The 20,146-nt window shown below is 43.0% G+C and overlaps 1 protein-coding gene across 3 annotated transcripts in view; it reads right to left on the bottom strand.

Annotated features, from left to right (window-relative positions):
- EOGT (EGF domain-specific O-linked N-acetylglucosamine (GlcNAc) transferase) overlaps window positions 1-8,673 on the bottom strand; it is a 45,214-nt gene extending 36,541 nt beyond the window's left edge. For 2 of the 3 annotated variants that reach the window (XM_006895948.1, XM_006895949.1), the window contains exons 1-4: window positions 8,464-8,673; window positions 4,202-4,302; window positions 3,429-3,537; window positions 1,010-1,104 (exon numbers count right to left, since the gene is read on the bottom strand). In XM_006895948.1, coding sequence (XP_006896010.1) covers window positions 1,010-1,104; window positions 3,429-3,537; window positions 4,202-4,302; window positions 8,464-8,673 — 515 coding nt within the window. The remainder of the gene's footprint in view (window positions 1-1,009; window positions 1,105-3,428; window positions 3,538-4,201; window positions 4,303-8,463) is intronic. The other variant, XM_006895947.1, reaches the window with a different exon arrangement.
- Between the last annotated feature and the right edge of the window lie 11,473 nt (window positions 8,674-20,146).

The following is a 20,146-nucleotide window of genomic DNA, read 5'->3' as shown; positions in this document are numbered from 1 at the left end:
TTATGTCTAATAAATAGCAGTTTCTATGACTCATATTTATTTCCTAGATATATCTATACATACACACACACACACAAACACACACACACACACACACACACACGGTTATTGTCGTGTGCCTGGTGGTTTAATAGTAAAGAGTCACACTGCCAAACCAAAAGCAGCTGGTGTGAATCCACCGGCTGTTACGCATGAGGAAGATAAGCAATTTTCTCCCATCCAACTTATAGCCTCTGAAAACCTGCTGTAGGGTCAGCTATGAGTTGATTCTGACTGGACAGCATGTAACTACAACACTATTGTTACATAATTACATATAACATTACTCATCCTCTAAAAACACACTGCCAAAAACCCAAACATATTGCCCTCAAGTTGTTTCCAATTCACTGCAACCATCCAGGGTCTCTGAGGTTGTAAACGTTTAGGAAAAGACTACCTGTCTTTCTCCTGTGAAAACAGCTGGCGAAATCAAATCGCCAACTTTTTGGTTAATAGTGCAGCTCCCAAGACCCTAACTATCAGAGCTTCTTCTATATAACATAGCATTTACCAGAACACCTTGTTTATGGCCACTTTTCCCATCACAACTCACCCTGAATAAAAATGCAAAATGCCCTGCTGCCTGAGAATTCTGAGTCCTCCATGCCCTCCCCAACCACAAAGAAGTAGAGCCCTGTGAACAAAGCCAGTAAGATGACATAGTGTTTGTCCTTTTGTGAGAGACTTATTTTGTTTCATGTAAGGTCCTCTAGGCTCACCTACATTCTAAATATTTGTGGACTCACTTCTCTTTATGGCTACATAGTACTCCACTGTACCTGTGTCCCTTGTTTCATTTACCCATTCACCCCTGGAGAATATACCTAGGAGTGGAAATGCCATATCAGAAGGCAGATATGGTTCTAATATATTTTCTACTGTCATTTAAAGCAAATCCAAGACCTATCACTGGTTCTGAAAATGCTTTAGGATTTCCCTTGGATTTCAACATCCACTATTTAAGTACCTGTCTTGATTTCTCTTGATGTTTCTTAAATCGAGGTAGAGATTGGTCGCTCTGCAATACTGAAGATAGCGGGAACAGACCAAGCTGGAGTCACCCTGAAGGACATCGAAAAAAAGGAGATCATGACTCTAAGTCATAGCACCATAAGGACTCACCCACACACCAGACGTGTGGCCAAAAAGTCCTCCTTGGGTTCAAACCACACAGCGTGAGAGAAGATGCTCAAAGACCCCACCTGTCTGAGCGTCTGACTCTTCCCAGCAATTGCTGGTCAACACACCTTTGCTAGTCTGTGTGGTTTTTGTTTACCATGAAGAATTTCTCAACAGTCTGTTATATCCAGGTGCACTGGGGGCACAATAGGTAAGCCATCAGCTGCTAACTGCAAGCAAGGCTGGCAGTTCAAATCCACCCAACAGTGTTTTAGAAGAAATGAGCTGGTGATCAGCTTCTGTAAAAGTTAAAGCCTTGGGAATCTCAGAAGGCAGTTTTGCATGATATATTGGAGTGTTAATCCTACATGTTGTTGGTTAAATCCATTAACCACTCTAAGCAGAAAAGAAGGGTAGTCCCCTCCCAGAGAGATTTAGAGCCTCAGAAACCTGATGGAAGGCTGCCGTGAGTGATATCCGCTTGAGGGTAGGAGGTCTGGCTTAGGTTTCTGTATCATCACAAAAAGCTCTGGTGGGAACCGAAAGGTCTGCAGTTCGAACCCACAAGCCACTTCAAAGAAACACATGGCAGTCTGCTCCTGAAAAAATTACAGCCTTGTAAACCCAAAGGGTCATTTCTACTCTGTCCTATGTGGTCACTGTAAGTCAGAATTCACTCCATCGCCCATAACAACTACAGACAGGTAAAGAAACATCAATCTCGATACAACTCTATGTTCCGTATTGGTTCTGTTTCTCGGGAACAGCCTCGCCTCTCAGGTTCTTCTCTGACCTTCTCTACACCAGCAGCCACACTCAGCTGACGCATGCCACATATAGCACAACTTCTATTTTCCGGTATGCTCAGTCTAGGCTGATACCATCTCTGGTGTTTACTGACCTTGCTATAATGGCTAAAAGTTCTATCATGTAACACTCTACAAAAACACTATAGACCCTCTAAATGATTTTTTAATACAAATAAAAATTTTTTTTCATTTTCCAAACTGCCTGAAGATAAGACCCTTGAGATGTCAACTACTCAGTCTTTCAGCTCACCAACTAGAGAATAGTGGGCCTGTCCTCTATAATGACTTACAACTCCATGTTGTTGTTGTTGTTATGTGCTGTCGAGTCGCTTGCGACTCATAGCGACACTATGTACAACAGCCCTAAACTCCGCTCTGTCCTGTGCCAATCGCACTGTCTCTGACACTCCTATCCCAATTATCCCAGTCACTGAATCAATCCACCTCATAGAGGGCCTTCCTCTCCTGCGTATGAGCCTTTAAAATTCCACTGAGCCCATTGCTGTGAGCAGGGCACCACACTGGGCACATGTAAATACAGTGTCACAGTGCAGCCTGCAGCCTTCAAACACAGGTAATGGCAGCACGAAAAGCTGAAGTGCTTGGTCAAGGTCATACAGCTGGTAAGCAGCAGCGCAAGACTTGAACCCTGAAGTCTAGACCTTACTTTCCTATGAACTATCCAAAGTACCTCTCAACCACTTGGTTGCCTTATCTACTCCTGTACAATGTAGCACTGTAGAATGTACACAGAAAAAAATCTGCACTTCAACATCTAATCCTACAGTGGCTGTGTGGTCTTGGAAAAGAAGGGGCACTACTTCTCTGAGGGCCCTGCCTTCCTCTCTAGTGAAGTAGATCAGTTCAATGCAATCACTAGACACTCAGCTGATATTTACAAACAGCTTTTTAACAGTTAATTGTGACATGCTAGCAAACATAAGGCCCTAAGACAGGACTGTATCACCTGTCCCAAACAAACTGAGAAGAAATGTTTAAAGACACAATATATGCATTTATCCTCTTCAGCATATACTGGGGGGGGGTAGATCTAAAGCTGAAAATACATTTTTTAAAAAGCCAGTTGCTGATGGATCAGCTCTAACTCCTGACGACCCAGTGTTACTGAGAGTGCTGTACACTGTAAGGTTTCAATGGCTGTGATCTTCTGGAAGTAGACACTTGCGCCCTCCTTCAGATGTCCCTCTGCATGGATTAGACTCTACAATACTTTAGTTAGCAGCTGAGTGTTTAACCATTTGCACCACCTACTGTTTCACCTATGTGTGAAAACAGGTTATAGTTTTCAAACAACACAGTATAACGTATTTTGGGAAGTTAAATGAACTTCAAAGCCAATAAATGAGCCTCGTGAGGGGTTTTGTTTAAAGTTCCATCTATCTGACTTTTATACCACAGTCACAAAGCAGCCCACGTTCAAGGCCCTAAAGCACCCACTGCCGCCTCAGGCTGGCACAGCGCACGCATCTCCTCCAGCCGCTCCCCAGCGTAGCCAAAGTCCGCCTGTTTCCAGAATATGTCCTGAGCCGATTCAAGAGTGTCCGTCCTACACAAAAGAAAGATTCCATGTTTTGTTTTACTTTGGACCTTGAATTTGCTTTCCAAAAGTTTGTCAAGTGGCTAGAAGTCTGTCATTACTTTGATTATTTTTAGAAGTCTACTATCTACTATCATGATCTTCCCCAAATGATCAGTAGCTATATGAAACCATCAAAATAAGTTATTCCTAAGTTTTATTCCCTCACAATAAAAAGGCACACCAGAAATTCATTAATATGGGATCATCTGGAACAAAAGAAAATACACTGTTCATTACTAGGACTGTCTTTGTCCCACTGACCATCTATTTATTGGAAGTATTAATTTTACTTAATTTTCCCCTTCAGAATTAAGAGAAAACTATCAATTTATCTTCTTTAGAGTGCTCTTCATAGTTTTTGTTAGTCCATGCTGATTTACAGTGGTCTCATATTTTTATCGTGAGTTTTCACCCCCTACCTCAGTGGGAAACAGTCAATGTGAATGCTTGACAGTGTAATAAAACTGCTATCTAAAGCAATTACTGTCTACGGCCATACCACCCTGAACACGCCCAATCTCGTCTAAAGCAATTACTACCTAAAACCAAAAGAACCCAGCTGAAAATCAGAACATTAACTACAGAGAAAGAAACCCTGAAGGGAGAGAAGGTATTCTTCACTGAAACTCACCATCCCATGTCGACATAGCGGCAAGCAGGGTAACCAAACCTGAAGGCTGATTTGCAGGATTTCTCATAACCCCAACAGTATTCCAGATTTGCTAAGTGCTTCTGGAACAGAAATACATTCATTCAGACATATTTCCCCTCCTCTGACATTTGACAACACCTTTGAGATTTTTCAGAGGAAAAACCCAAATCTTTTCTAGAACTCTCACCTTTATATTTTTTAACTTTTATTTTTTATAATTTTTTTTAATTACTTTTTATGTGTGTACTGTCAAATCGGATCTGACTGGCACAGGAGGAGATTGTCCCTCCGTCTTCAGCAGAGCATCTGGTGGATTCGAACCATACACCTCTGGGATTGCAGTGCAGCTTCTTGCCACTAGGCCACCAGAGCTCGCCTTTTTATAATGTTTTTAAAAATTGATTTGCTTACAAAGTTTATCTACATTGTGTTTCACATTATTCTTCATTCACATTGTGTTTCTTTTTTCTTTTTTTTTTTACTACAGGGACAGAGCATTACCAATTGTCCAAGATAACTTGGGGTGTCTGTACTTTCTCCTGAATGGAAATTAGGTTTGGACCAGAGTCTAGTGAGTGAGGTTATTAAATATTAGAATTTCATTTAATGCAGACTTAGGTGGTCAGCACTCTTTAAGAATATATGAGAAAGGGAGCTCTGGTGGCCTAGTGGCAAGAAGCTGCACTGAAATCTCAGAGGTACATGGTTCAAATCCACCAGATGTTCTGCTGGAGAAGGAGGGGCAATCTCCTCCTGTACCAGTCAAATGCAATTTGACGGTACACATGCAAAAAATAATAAATACATTTAAAAAAAGAAGAAGAATATATGAGAAAAAGTCTATTGAGTACTGCCCAGAAAAACTAATGTAGAAAACTGGGATTGTAACCACTTCTACAATGACAGGAATGATTTCTTCTTTGAAGGTAGGAAGTTGTAAGGATGATGAATAAATAAATGAACTGACATCAACTGTCAGATACAGAACTTTCGATTAGTTAATATTTCCCAACATTAACACATACACACATAAGGTTCAGGGATTCATTAACTCATTCTCATACATTGTTTAATAAAATCAATCACCATTGGACCTTGCCCATCATTACCCTGTCTTTTCATCCAGATCTTTCCCATTTGCTTTCCCACCTCTCTCCACCCACCAAACTGTGGAGTCCTGTGGTTTTACCTCTACCTATCCTCACTCCTTCACTGTGCCCCTCATCCTCCTTGAGTTCCTGTACATGTTTTACTAGTTATCCTTCTATTTTTACAGTAATGATCTTATGCAGTATTTGTCCTTATGAAACTGCATTAGTTCATCACTCACATAATGCACTCCTGCCTCTCCAAAATTATGTAGTACTTTTCAACAAAATTGTGCTCCCGAATGCTGCATAATATTCCATTGTGTGAATGTATCACAATTTCTCAATTCATTTGGCTGTCTGTGGTAAGACATCTGGGCTGTTTCTGTGTTCCTGTGATGGTGAATAACGCTGCTATGAACACTGGTGTAGAAATCTCCACTTGTGTCTCAGTTCTAATTTCCTTGGGGTATATTCCTCACAGTGGAATAGCTGGGTCATATGGAGTTTCTATGTTCAATGCCAAACTGTCTTCCAGAGTGGTTGCACCATCTTACAATCCTACCAACAGTGTATGAGAGTTCTCACGTCTCCACATCCTCTCCAACATATATTGCTTGCAGCCCTACTAATTCTTTTTATGATGTTATATAAGTATTTGGTAGTTGCCTTTTATTAGGTTGAGAATTTTTCTTTTGTTTCTGCTTTACTGAAGGGGCTCTGGTACCACGGTCTATAGGGCGTTGTGCTGCTAACTCACAGGCAGCACCTTTCTTTTTTTTATTGAGGTTTTAATGAAAAATTATAGAGAACTTGGATTTCCATTCATTCATTGTTGCACATTCTCCTTGTTGCCTACCCCTTCTACCAGTTAGCTTTTCATTTTGAAAAGAAAAAGAAAATTCTTTCATTATTATGCAATCCTCCCCCACCCCAGTCCACTTTACTATGCAGCTCTTATTTTTTACTCTAGTCATGCAAATAATACCTAATCATATATCCCTTGTAAATAGTTCTCTCCCTCATCTTTTTCAATGCAGTGTACTTTATTTATCCCTTCTTTTCTTAGTTTCCCCCAAACACAATGTCAGTCCTGTTTTATATCAGTGACATTGTGCAGTATTTGTCCTCTTGTGACTGAGATATTTCACTCAACATAATCTCTGAGTTCCTTGTTTTTCAATTCAGAATAGTAGTGTGAATATACCACAGTTTCTCTAACTTTTTGCTATTGTGAACAAAGCAGCAATACATATAGGTGGGCATATATCTACTTAGGTGGTAGTTCTGGTCTCTTTAGGGTATATTCCCAGTAGTGGAATTGCTGGGTCAAATGGTATTTCTAGTTCCAACTTTTTGAAAAAGCACCATACAGCCTTCCAGAGTGTTTGCACCACTTTACACTCCCACCAACAGTGAATAAGTGCTCCAGTTTTTCCACAATCTCGCCAGCATATGTTGTTTGGTGCTCTGTTAAATTTTGCTATTCTTACTGGAGTGAGATGATATCTCATAGTTGTTTTGATTTGCATCTCTCTTAGAGCTGGGGATATTGAACATTTTTTTCATGTGTTTGTTCGCCATCTGAATGTCTTCTTTGGTGAAGTGTCTGTTCATATCTTGTGCCCATTTTGTAATTGAGTTGTTTACCTTTATCTTGTTGTGGTATCACCTTTATATTTTACAGTGCCTGTTCATGTGCTGGAAAAAAGTGGTCTCAGCCTTACATACAATGGAACAGGACATACTTGCTTCTGCATCATCTACACAAGGGTTGGTGCAAGTCTAATGTTGTGGTCACCATGCACTTGACCAGGCAATGTTCTATTGTGTTACATAAGGTTTTCATTGACTGACTTTTAAAGGTGGATCACTAAGCCTTCCCTGCTAGTCTGTCTTACTTTGCAAAACTTCACAGAAACCTATGAATGTGCTATATTAGAAACCCTGGTGTCACCACTCCCAGCATCAGAGCAATATGCAAGCCCTCACAGTATGACAAACTGATAGATGGGCAGTAATGGGAGTAAAGAACTAAAATAAGAACAGTTCTAAGAACAGTGTCCCAAAGCAATTAAAAATGGTTCTCTTTACTCAGTCTCCTCACCATGTTTGTTCTCTAAACCAAAGGTTTAAACAAACAAACATCCAAATGCTGTGAAGCAGACTGTGATGCCACACGCTGACCTCATGTGTTACAGGAAACAGCTCCAGAGTTTTCTTGGCTCACAGACTGCCAGGCCTGTACTCTACAGAGTCAGGGGGTGAGTTTCAAACTGCCAACCTTAGGTCAGCAGCGAACAGTTTGTGTCCCAGGCCCCTAGAGTACCAGAGACCACAGGAATTAGACTATTGCAAAGCAACTAAATGAGCAACCTTAGTGAGCAACACATTCTACAGCCAGTCTCTAGAGTCCTATAAATGAGAATTTCCACAGCCAAACAGAATGAATCCACAACTGTGTTCGACAATCAAGATTCAGAGAGGCCCCAAATGTGTGGGCAAATGCATGGATGCTCCTCCCCTGGGGGACAGGAGACACTTTTGGCCTGGAAGCTGGGAGCATACTCTCTCTGTAAGGTCCTTGGGATCAATGCTGGTCAGCTTCCCAGATTAGCCTTCCCTTCGTTTCCCTGACAGCTCCATGGGAAAAGAAGTGCCCTGTAATACCCAGCTTTGATCTTTAAGGCCCTGTGAGATGTCTTAATGGGCTCCGTGTTTGGGCCTCTAAAACAAAATGAAGGTGGCAGTCATTATCTTAACTATGCTGAGGCATAGGCAGTTACAAAATCTATTGTCAGGAGACCCTCTGAAGTGCAGCTGAAAACAGTTGTGACAGCATCCACTTTTAACACTCACCCCTCCCCATCTTTCCGCATAAAACTCTAACTCTGCTCATTTGCCAAGGACAGAAATAACACTGGCTGCTACTGTTTCTTGAGAATCATGGAATCAGACTTCAAATTTCACTTTGAATGAATCAGACACCATCTCAAGCAAAGTTCAGTCGCTTGGGAGTATTTATTTCATGAAATGCATGAATCATAGTTACAATGGAAATAGAACATTTTAACCTTCAAGTTCAGATTATAAAACTGAACCAGGAAACTGTATCCTTCCAGAAATAAGTCAGAGGAGAAGAGAGAATCCTACCTTATAAGGGCAGTGCGGGTCTCTCTCACAGGCGGCGGCCACATGCCTGTTGTTGTGCAGAAAGAAGGGGAGGTGCTCCTCAGGGAGGCGGATACCGGCATAGTCATACAGAGCGTCCCCTGGGAGGTTGCCAGTCTGTGGGGTGGCCTCATCTTGGCCACTCAGGGGAACTTCATGAAGTAAGACCCCCAAGGCAAGCAGCATTAACATAGCAAGACCCAAACCTAGGGAGGAATGGAGAAAATCTTCACTGAGAAATTTCCCTTAAAAGTTCAAGAAAGCGGTCTTGCGCTAAGTTCTTAGAGTTGGAACTGACCCATAGCTGACCCTCCAGGAGGTTTTCAGAGGCAGTAAATATCCTGGAGGCGACTGCCTTCTTCCATGGAGCAGCTGGTGGTTTTAAATCACATACCTTTAGGTTGGCAGTGCAGCACCTTACCACAAGACCAAAAGAGTTCCCTTGGACTAAGCCTAAGTAAAGCAAACTTTGACATCTCACTAAGCATTGTACCTTCATTCAACAAACATTTTCTTGTATATTGACAATGTATAGCCTAGCACTGTGCTATGCACGGGTATAGATAGATAGGTGAATAAGAAAAGATCCCTGCTCTCATGGAGTATGGAGCTGAGTACAAGGAAAAGAAAGCAATCAATTTAACAACTTCAGAAGATGTGAATCAACAGAAAAGGCTCTAGCACATTTTCCTGTAAAGGGTCAGAGAATATATTTTTTTTTAATAAACATCTTTTTAGGAATGTAAAAGGAGTGCTGGTGGTGCAGTATGTACAGCATTCTGTGTTGTTAATCAAAACGTGGGTCATTCAAGTCTACCAGTTGCTCCATGGAATAAAGACAAAATAATATCTCAGTAAGGAGATCTGACTACAGTAAAAGACTTTCTCTACAAAAATGAGTAGTGAGGGTGGAAGCAGAGGGACGTGGATGTGTGGGGAGGGGGGAATTAACCATGGGATTACACAATTTGATGGGTACGGGGGAAGGAAATTGGAAGAATCTGGTCTGAAAAACAATGTATTCCAATTTTGTAAATAAACTAGTATAATATTTTTTTAAAAAAATGGGTAAGGAGTCTACTTGACTCCATTTGGACATGCCTGAAATAAAGGTGATAAAATAGAGAACCAAATATGGTGGTTAAGAACAGAGACTTTGGCGAGCTCTGGTGGCCTAGTGGCAGGAAACTGCACTACAATCCCAGAGGTGTGCGGTTCAAATCCACCAGATGCTTTGCTGAAGAAGGAGGAACAATAACCTCCTGTACCAACCAGTCAGATCCAATTTGATGGTACACAGCAAGAAAAAAATAAATAAAACTTAAAAAAAAAAAAAAGAACACAGACTTTAACATCAGGCCTGGGGCAGAGTTTGAATCCTTGAGAGCAAATTATTTGATCCATCTATGATCCAGATTTCCCATCTATAAAACTGAAATAACAAGAAAATCTTCCCTATAGGACTGGTATGAATTAAATACGATAAATATTAGTGAAGTATTTAGGAAAGCACCTAGTGACATGATGGGAATCACCATTTATTGAAGTATTGGAAGATAAACACAGCATTGATAAAGAAAAGAAAGTGCAAATGGCCTGGAATATGTGTTTATGTAACTGAAAAACCGAATTCAATAAAATCTGAGCACATGCTATGTGCCAGAGTCTTTTCTACACACCGAGGATACAACAGTGAGGATGTGGCACTGGGCAAAACTTCTTACCCTTGGAAATCTCATATTCTGGTGTGTATAAGAACAATCTATGATAATAATCATCAGTAGAAACCCTTTACCTTCTCCCTTACCCTGCCTTAAGATTGAAGATTGTGAAAGATATACTGGCATAAACTTGATTGCATTTCTAATTCATTCTGAAAGGATTATTTATCATCTCAAGCCAGATTTTTCTATTGCTAGGAGAACATTTCAGAAAATAATCAGGCCATTGAAGACTTGGCATTCAACTGCCCAAAAATCATCAGCCCAAACAGTGCCGTGATGATACACATAGGGTTGTAGGAGTTGGAGGCCTGGCATGGCCTGTTGTAGTATCTGAGGAAAAAAGAAAGGCACTCTTCCCACAGAACCACAGGGCGAACGACATCTCAAGATTCTTTCCAGCAATCTGTTGTTCCTGGGGGAGCAGACTAGATGCTCTCACAATCAGCATTCACTGATCATGGGCAATGAAAGTAGATCCTTTATAAACAAACTGTTACATTCAAGGTATCCCTTTCTCCTCAGGAGTAGTAAATACAGTGGGGTTTTTTTTCTCTTAGGTGGCTCTAAAGAGTATGTTTAGAATATATTATATATGCTAAAGAACAGGTTCTGGTGGCTTAGTGTTAAGGAGCTGTACTGTACACCCAAAAGCATACAGTTCAAATCTACCAGACTCTCTGCAGCAGAAAGATGGACAACCTTGTGCAGTGCAATTTACTCCTTCTGGAAGCCAGAGAATGAAAGGAGGGTCAGCAATAAGGTGATTCTGACTTTAGGGCAGATAACAACAGCAACAAAGAACATGCTTACACACACTCTGATGGTGCGCTCTGTAGGAAGTCTGCGCGACTAACCCAAAGGTGGCGCTCTCTAGCACTCTGCATCTACCATCACCTCCTCAAGAGGAAAATGGGTAATCTGCCCCCAAGCGGTTTACAGTCTCCAAAACCCCATTAGAGAGTCAGCTCCAACTTGATGGTAGCCACAAAGAACAAGCTGAGGGCACTCTGGGGGACGAGTCCACAGGGAGCCGCTGTGCTAACCTCTCTGACTTCAAATTCTCCAGTCGCTCGACCAGTCTTCTCACTCTCTGGAGGTGAGTAAAAGTTTAAAGAACATGTAAAACCAATCAGGATTATATATTTTAGGTATGACTTTTATCCAACAGTAAGATGATACCAGCAGCCAGGAAATCAAAAGATGAATCGCACTGGGAAGTCTGCTGTCAGGGACCTCTCCAAAGTACTGAAGAGCAAGGATGTCAGTCTGGAGACTAAGGTACACCTGATCCAAGCCATGATCTTTGTAATTCCTCGCTATCTGTGTCAGAAAGCTGGACAGTGACTAGGGATGATAGAAGAATTGATGCCTTTGAGCTGTGGTGCTGGAGACAAGTATTGAATATACCATGGACTCCTAAGAAAACACACAGGTTCAACCTAGAGAGGGTGAAACCAGACTGCTCCTTGGAGGCAAAGATTCTGAAGCTTCAGCTGACATATTTTGGGCATGTTGCCAGGAAGGACCAGTCCTTGGAGAGGGACATCAAGCTTGGAAGGGTGGAGAGACACTGCAAGCGAGAAGACCCTTGATGAGATAGTTTGATTCAGTGACTGGGTAGTAGGGGTAGGTGTGTCAGAGACAATAAGATTGGCTCAGTATAGAGCAGGGTTCAGAACTGTTGTACATAGGGTCATTATGAGCTGCAAGCAACTCCACAGCACATAACAACAACAAGTTGATAGGAATGTTACAAATATTAAAAATGCATGTTAATTACAACAGTGGCTTTACTGATAATAAAAATAGCTACCTCTTTAGGACACTTATACAACATTAATTAAGTCATAAGTAAAACGTTGCACTGTTCAAAATCAGGAAAGGAGTGCATCAGTCCTGTCTTCAAAACTTTTCAATCTATATGCAGAACAGATCATTCGAGAGGTTAGGCTTTATGCAGAGGAATGGACCATCCAGATTGGAGACTCAACAACCTATGTTATGCAGATGATATATAACCTTGCTTGCTGAAACTGAGAAGGATCGGAAGTGCTTGCTGCATGCAGAAGGTCAATGACTAGAGTCTTCTATACAGATTGAAACTCAACATAAAAAAGACAAAGATCCTCACCACTCGGCCAACTGGCAGCACCATGGTAGATAGAGAAGAGATTGAGGTTGTAAACAATTACAGCTTGCTTGGCTCCACAATCTACACTCTTGGCACCAGCAGTCAGGAAATCAAAAGATTAATTGCACTGGGAAAATATGCTGTCAGGGACCTTTCCAGAGTACTGAGAAGCAGTGATGTCAGTCTAGAGACTCAAGTGTGCCTGATCCAGGCTATGGTCTTTGTAATTACTTGGTCTGCATCAGAGAGCTGGAAAATTACTAAGGATGACAGAAGAATGACATCTTTGAGTTGTGGTGCTGGAGAAGTCTTGGACCGCTAAGATCACAAATCAGTCTAGCCTGGAGAGGATGAAGCCAACCTTCTCTTTCAAGGCTAGGATTTTGAAGCTCTGTCTCACATACTTTGGGCATGTGAAGGGTAGAGGGACAGCGCAGACCCTAGATTGATACAGTAACTGGGGTAATGGGGGTAAGTGTGTCAGAGTCAGTGAGACTGGCTCATGATAAGGCAGGCTTCAGAGCTCTTTTACATTGGGTTGCTCGATGGCCCATAATAACATTAATTATCATCGTCTATGTCTTTAATCCTCAGTCACCCAGAAGCTGCTGTGATGTTTCAGTTACATTAAATCTGTCAGATGTGAAATATATCACCTTGAAGTGATAAAGCTGGCTCTATAATGTAGGCGATACTGGAATTAAAGGAAACAGTAACACATGGAATAGTTTACTAGCAGAACCTTTAAGCATAGGGCTTAGCCTATAGTTGGTACTCATCAGTGGTACCTATCTGTGTCTCCTTAAGGAATACAAACAGATACTTTAGCCAATGCTGACATACCATGGCCAGAGCGCCATAGTAGAACTGTGCTGTGGAGAATTTCAAAGGCCAGTTTGTCAACCATACACCACCAGGCCTTTCCTCTGAGGCACTTCTGGCTATATCCTGGAAGGACTTCCACCTTTCAGATAGTAGATGAAAAAAAAAAACACAAAAAAACAGATAGTAGATGAGAGCTCTAGACTGCTGGAAGACTGTTTCATATTTGCAAACACAACCCTTAGAATAGGGTTAGATTAGTTAAGAGACCAGATTGTGATGATTCACAGGAGGGACCTGGAAACCATCCATTAACAGGCATCAACAGACAGACACAGGGCAACGGCATACTTAGCAGAAATAACTTTCCTACGAGCAAACCATCTTCCCTGAGTTATTCTACTCGCTGGATCACAATGCTCGGAGCTTCCTGGCTATGCTTGAGGCTCCAAAGGCCATTTATCAAATCACCTTCCCAGTGGAACAGTCACCGTTAGAAGCAAGTCTAGACCTTACACTCCCCAAATACACTTTTTTACCAGAGCACTGGACAGAACTAAACCAGACCAGGCAGAAGGAAAAACACTCAGAGAAAAAGCAAAAAGACGCCAAGTAAAAATCTGGTGTTTACAAAGGGCAAGTACCCACTTGTATCAAGTAGATGAAGATGGCGGCTAGAGCGTGATACAACCCTGTCCAGGGCTGAGTCCTCTAGTAAGGTCCCTGGGATGAGGTGCGTGGAGTTTTCGAGGCTGTGCACTGTCCACGTGGGCAAAGCAGCTGCTCGGATCCCAGGCGGATCCCCAGGCTGAGAAGCGGCGCAAGGAAAGATCATCGGCCTTTTAAGCCGAAGAGTGCAGCGGGAGGAGGCGCTGTAGTAGCGCTGGGGAAGTTTTAAGACAGAAAACACGCGAAAAATGACAGGCATCTGGGGCTCTGACGCCTTCCAGACTGCTCCTCAATTTTACAGTAACATCTCACGGTCAGCACGTGTCGGGGTGGCAGAGTTCGGGAGGCTAGGTGGGGGTCCGCTACAACACCGCAGGGGGACCTGCTGCAGGGGGAGAGGCAGAGTCCTTCCCTCAACGCGCGCTCTCCAAGTCAGGCACCGCCCCGCGATCCCAAAGACCGCCTGCCCAGGGGCGCGCGGCTCTCTCGGACCTAGGGCAACCTGGGGCGGGGGGGGCCGAAAAACCGCTCAGCCGCGTCCCGAGAGCCCCCTCACTCCCCCGCGGGTCGTGGGCTGGGACCCGCATCGTCCCCGCGCACAGAGCTTACGGGACTCTCACGCCCGCGGCCGGCTGCCCTAGCCCCTGGCCCTCCGCGCGGCGGCAGAGGACGCGGGACGCACCCGCGGCGGGCTGCAGGAAAGACGCACAGGACGCAGCCGCGGGGACCGGCCAGAGCCCGCGAATCGCCGCGAGTCCCACCTGGAGCCTTGGCGACGGAGGAGGAGGAGAAGAGGCCGCTCGGAGGAGGTAGTCGTCATAACCGGTCCTGCCGCTCACCGGAAACCTCAGGCGCTCTAGGCGGGCCAGGGGGCGCCAGGGAGCCGGGACCGCGCCTGGCCGCGCCGGAGACGCCGGGGCTGCGGGCCCTGGAGGCTGGAGGCGGGCGGCGCGGGGTAGAGCTGGGGGTCACGAGGCAAGGGGCGGCGGCAAGGGGCAGGGCAAGGCTGGCACGAGCAGGAGCAGGGCTGGGGCTGGAGCTCTCAGCTGCGGAAGCTGGACGCAGAAAGAGGCGGCCCCTCCTGTCTCCTGTTGGCAGAGAGATAAGGTGCCTAGGTCACCCCTGCGGGTCAGCTGGGGGCCGGTTAGCCCCGCTGGCACAAATGAGCGCCTGCCCTTGCCTGGCCTCTACACTGAAGCACGCTGCATTGACGTGTGCTTTTACTCTGAAGTCTTCAGAAGTTGGCACCCCTTCAAACGTGGGACCCAAACATCAACAGAAGACTTTCTACTGTTGAGGATACTTTGGAGTTGAAACACATTTCAGAGTACATTTACTTCTCTGTGGAGTTTATAATTTTGCTGTTCATTTATAATTATGTAATTTAAGATTATTTTTGAGTATATGAATGCCTGTCCCCCAGGCTTCTTCCTTGGTCAGCTCTTTTCTGCCTGGCTTTAGACAGCAGATGTCATCAAATAATGATTCAACTTGAAATGATTGACCAATGGAGTGAATGACCCCGCACTGCCCACCTTGAGGCTGTGTGGTCTCCAAGTTCTCAAGTGTTTCGCCTGTTCGAATCCGCCAGCGACTCTCGGGGAGAGGGGGGGCTGGCTCCTCACTCTGCCCTCCAGCCTTTGAAAGCGATGGAGTGTTACTAGGATTTACAATCTGCTCCATGCTGCTTTTTTTTTTTTTTTGAGAGTGTTGTCAGTATTGAAGAATCAAACTCCGCAGTTTTCAACAGTTTGTGTGCTTTTTAAAAATAATTACAACTTTTAAATAAGAATTGTTACAAATTTAGGTATGTACCATGGTGTTAAACCATCCACAGCAGACCTCCCGCGGATTTTCAGAGGCTGTAAATCACAGGGAGGGGAGATTGCCCAGCTTTGTCTGGAGAAGCAGCTAGCTGGTGGATTGGAACCGCTTTTAGTTCGCTTTGTGGCAGCACAATTCCAGAGCCCAGGTAAATTAGGAATATTATCCGCATCTTTTTTCCTTCAAACAATAGCAACAGCAAAGGTGTGTTAGACAATATTCTAAACTTGTTTAAAATATTAAGTATTCTTTATGTAAGGAAAAAAAGCCCTGTCCTGTAAGGCAGCAACTGCTCTGACATAATATGTACTATACTAATAAGAATAGTAATTTTTAAATATGCCTTCTCAGCCTACTTGCCATCATCCTGTTTTTGTCATGTACATGAAATGTAGCTTCCTTGCTACTTATTTAAAATCTATGAAATGAATCTTTAAACAAGTTGATTTTCCAGTAAGTGATGAGTAATAAAAACAAGGGAAAAAAAGTATTGAGAAAAGCGTCTGAAAATGAATTAGTCTAATTACAGGGATCTATAAATTAGCATGGTGTTATCTTAAAACAGCTACATAGGGCAATGTGGTCACTTAGAAGGAAGAGCTGGCACAACATTAAGGACATGAGAAAGAGTTCTATCACATTGCCACAGTCATTGTCAATACAGATTCTCCCACCCCTGCTACACTCTCAATGCTAAAAGCTAGTTTTAAATTTAATCAATTGTCTGTCAAAGGGGATTAATTAAATCTCCAAACAATTTATATATATCCAGTGTAGAGATATGTTGGTTAAAACAGAATTAAAGATTATTGCTTTTTCGGTGCCTTCTTTGTTATGGTCATTATCTTCCAGTCAACAGTATACTATTGATTTGCAACAACTATGAGCAGTGGATCTGAACCTTGCCTATCCTGTGCCATCATCTGACATACGTGGGCCTTTTACAGTCACTGTCTATACATCTCATTGAGGGGCTTCCTGACTCTCCACTTTTCCAAGAACGATGTCCTTTTCCAAGGATAAGCCCTTCCCAACAACATACTTAAAGTATGTCAGAATCCTTTCCTTCCAAGGACACCTTCCCTGGCTACACTTTTTCCAAAACATATTTGTCATCTTGGCAGTCCATGGGATGGATATTCAGCACGCTTCTCCAACACCACAACTCAATGCACCTTAGTCTTCAAATTGACATTGTTGCTCTTCAGCACTCTGAAGAGGCCCCTGGCAGCGCTTTCCCAATGTAATACATCTTTTTATTTCCTGGCTGCTGGTGCCAATGGTGTAGATTGTGGATCCAAGCAAGATGAAATAACTGACAATCTCTATTTCTTCACCACTTATCATGATGTTCCCTAGCAGCCTGGTGGTGAAGCTTTTTTGTTTCAAACCTGGATTGTAATACTGAAGGATGCCATGGACAAAATCCTGAATGATGCAGGAAGCATCAAAAGAAAATGTAAGGAATACAGAGTCGCTGAACCAAAAAGAATTGACGTGTGCAGAACCATCTCAGGAAGTAACATATGATCAAGAACCAATGAGGATCAAGGAAGAAGTTCAAGCTGCAGTGAAGGCATTAGCAAAATAATCATCATCATCCCCAGGAATCATTGAGATATCAATTGAAGTGATTCAACAGATGCCACCCTGTTGTTGTTATGTGCCATCAAGTCGCTTGTGACGTATAGCGACCCTCTGTACAAGAGCCCTAAATGCCGTTCTATCCTGTGCCAACTTCACCGTTTCAAACACTCATTCCCACCACCCCAGTCACAGAATCGATCCACCTCATCAAGGGTTTTCCTCTCCTGCACTGTCCCTCCACTCTTCCAAACATGATGTCCCTCTCCAAGGACCAGTCCCTCCTTGCAATATGCCCAAAGTATGTCAGATGAACCCTCAGAATCCTTGACTCCAACGAGCACTCTGGCTTCACCCTCTCCAGGATAAACCTGTTTGTTCTCCTAGCAGTCCATGGTATATTCAACACTCTTCTCCAGCACCACAGCTCAAAGGCATCAATTCTTCTTCAGTTATCCCTATTCACTGTAATGCATAGCACGGAATATAGCCTGGATCAGGTGCACCTTAGTCTCCAGCCTGACATTGCTCTTCAGTACTGTGAGGTCCCTCACAGCTGACTTTCCCAATGCAATTCATCTCTTGATTTCCTGGTTGCTGTTACCAAGAGTACTGACTGTGGAACCAAGGAAACAAAAACTGTTAACTATCTCAATCTCTTCACCATCTATACTTATACTGCCAATTGGGCCAGTGGTGAGAATCTTTGTTTTCCTGACGTTGAGCCTCAATCCATATTAGAGGCTTCAGTCCTTGACCGTTGGCAGCAAGCGCTTCAGGTCCTCCTCAGTTTCAGCAAGCAGCATTGTGTCATCTGCATGACGCAGGTTGTTGATGACTCTCCCACCAATCCTGATGCCACATTCCTCCTCGTACAGCCCAGCATCTCGGATGATCTGTTCTGCATACAGATTGAAAAGGTATGGAGACAGAACACATCCCTGATGGACCCCTTCTTGATTTTGAACAATGTAGTGTCTCCTTGCTCTGTTCTGATGACTGCCTCTTGGTTCAAGTATAGGTTTTGCATTAGCACAATCAAATGTTCCGGGATTCCCATTCTTCTCAGAACAGCCATAGCTTGTTGTGATCCACACAGTCAAAAGCCTTTGCATAGTCAATGAAGCACAGATACTTATTCTTCTGGTATTCTCTCTCTGCCAACATCCATCTAACATTAGCAATAATATCCCTAGTATCACAACCTCTTCTAAATCCAGCCTGCACATCTGGCAGTTCTCTGTTGACATATTGTTCCATATTGTCCATATTGTTTTGGATAATTTTCAGCAGTATCTTGCTTGCATGTGATATCAATGATATTGTTTGATAATTCCCCAACTCTGTTGGGTCACCTTTCTTTGGAATGGGAACAAATATCGATCTTTTCCAGTCAGCTGGCCAGCTGGCTGTCCTCCATATTTCTTGGCACAACTTAGGGAGCACATCCAGGGCAGAGTCTGTTTGTTGAAATAAATAAATCAATTGGTATGCTGTCAAGTCCTGGAGCCTTGTTTTTGCCAGTTCCTTCAGAGCAACTTGAACTTCCTCCTTCATCACCATAGGCTCTTGCTCATATGATAGTTCATTAAATTCTTCTGTGTCAGCCAATTCCTTCTGACACAGTGACTCTGTGTACTCCTTCCATCTTCTTTTGATACTTTCTGTATCACTTACCATTCTACCCAAAACATCCTTTTTTTTTTTTTACTATTATTTTTGTGTGAGTGTACCGTCAAATCAGATCTGACTGGTACAGGAGGAGATTGACCCTCCTTTCCCGGCAGAGCATCTGGTGGATTCGAACCGTGCGCCTCTGCGATTGTAGGTGCAGTTCCTTACCACTAGGCCACCAGAGCTCCCCATCTACCGAAAGCATCCTTAAGTACTGTTAAGTATGGACCACCCTAGACATGCTTACTGGAAGAGATCCGTATTTGTTCCCATTCCCAAGAAGGCAATCCAAAAGAATGTGGAAATATCATTAAACTAAAATTAATATTACATATAAGCAAAATCTTGAAGATTTTCAAAAACAGCTAGAACAGTACTGCAACAGAAAACTGCCAAAAATTCAGGCTGGATTTAGAAGAATAGATATCATTGCTAATGTCAGATGGATGTTGGCTGACTCAGAGAATATCAGAAGGATGGCTATTTCTTTTTTATTGGCTATGAAAAGGCATTTGTTGTGGCTTTGTTCACAATAGCAAGGAGATGGAAACAACCTAAGTGCCCATCAACAAATGAATGGATAGAGAAATTGTGGTATAATCACACAATGGAATACTACGCTGCATTGAAAAACAAGGAACTCATGCAAATATTATTCAAAATGGGTGACCCTGGAGGACATTATGCTGTGTGAAGTATCTCAGTCGCAAAAGAACAAATACTGCATGGTGCCACTGTTGTAAAACAGGATTGCCCTTGGGTTTAGGGAAAGACTGAGAAAGATGAGTTCAATAATGTATACTGCATTGAAACAGATGAGGGAGAAAACTGTTTAAAAGGGGTATGTGATTAGATATTTTTGTCATGACAGGAGTCTAGAGCGAAGGCTACATGGTGGAGTGGACCTGGGGGAGGGTTTGTAAAACAATGAAAGAATTTGTCTTTTACTTTTCCAAGAGGGTAGTGTACTAGAGGGGAGGGCTGGGAGGGGAGGAATGTGTAACAATGAATGAATGGAAATCCAAAGTCTGTGAATTTTTACTGAAATTAATAATAAATTTAAATAAAATAAATGGGGAAAAGGCATTTCACTGTGTGGATCATAAAAAATTATAGTTGATATTAAGAAAAATGGGAATTAAAGAAAAATGGGAATCTCAGAGCACTTATTAGTGCTCATGAAAAAAAATGTGTTTAGAGCGCGAGGGCGAGGCCGCCAGACCAGGGAACGCCCGGG

The sequence above is a fragment of the Elephantulus edwardii genome, unplaced genomic scaffold (genome assembly GCF_000299155.1).
Source record: "Elephantulus edwardii isolate Elephantulus edwardi_28Jun2011 unplaced genomic scaffold, EleEdw1.0 scaffold00177, whole genome shotgun sequence".
Lineage (NCBI taxonomy): Eukaryota > Metazoa > Chordata > Mammalia > Macroscelidea > Macroscelididae > Elephantulus > Elephantulus edwardii.
This window is presented reverse-complemented; position numbering and strand designations above follow the sequence as displayed.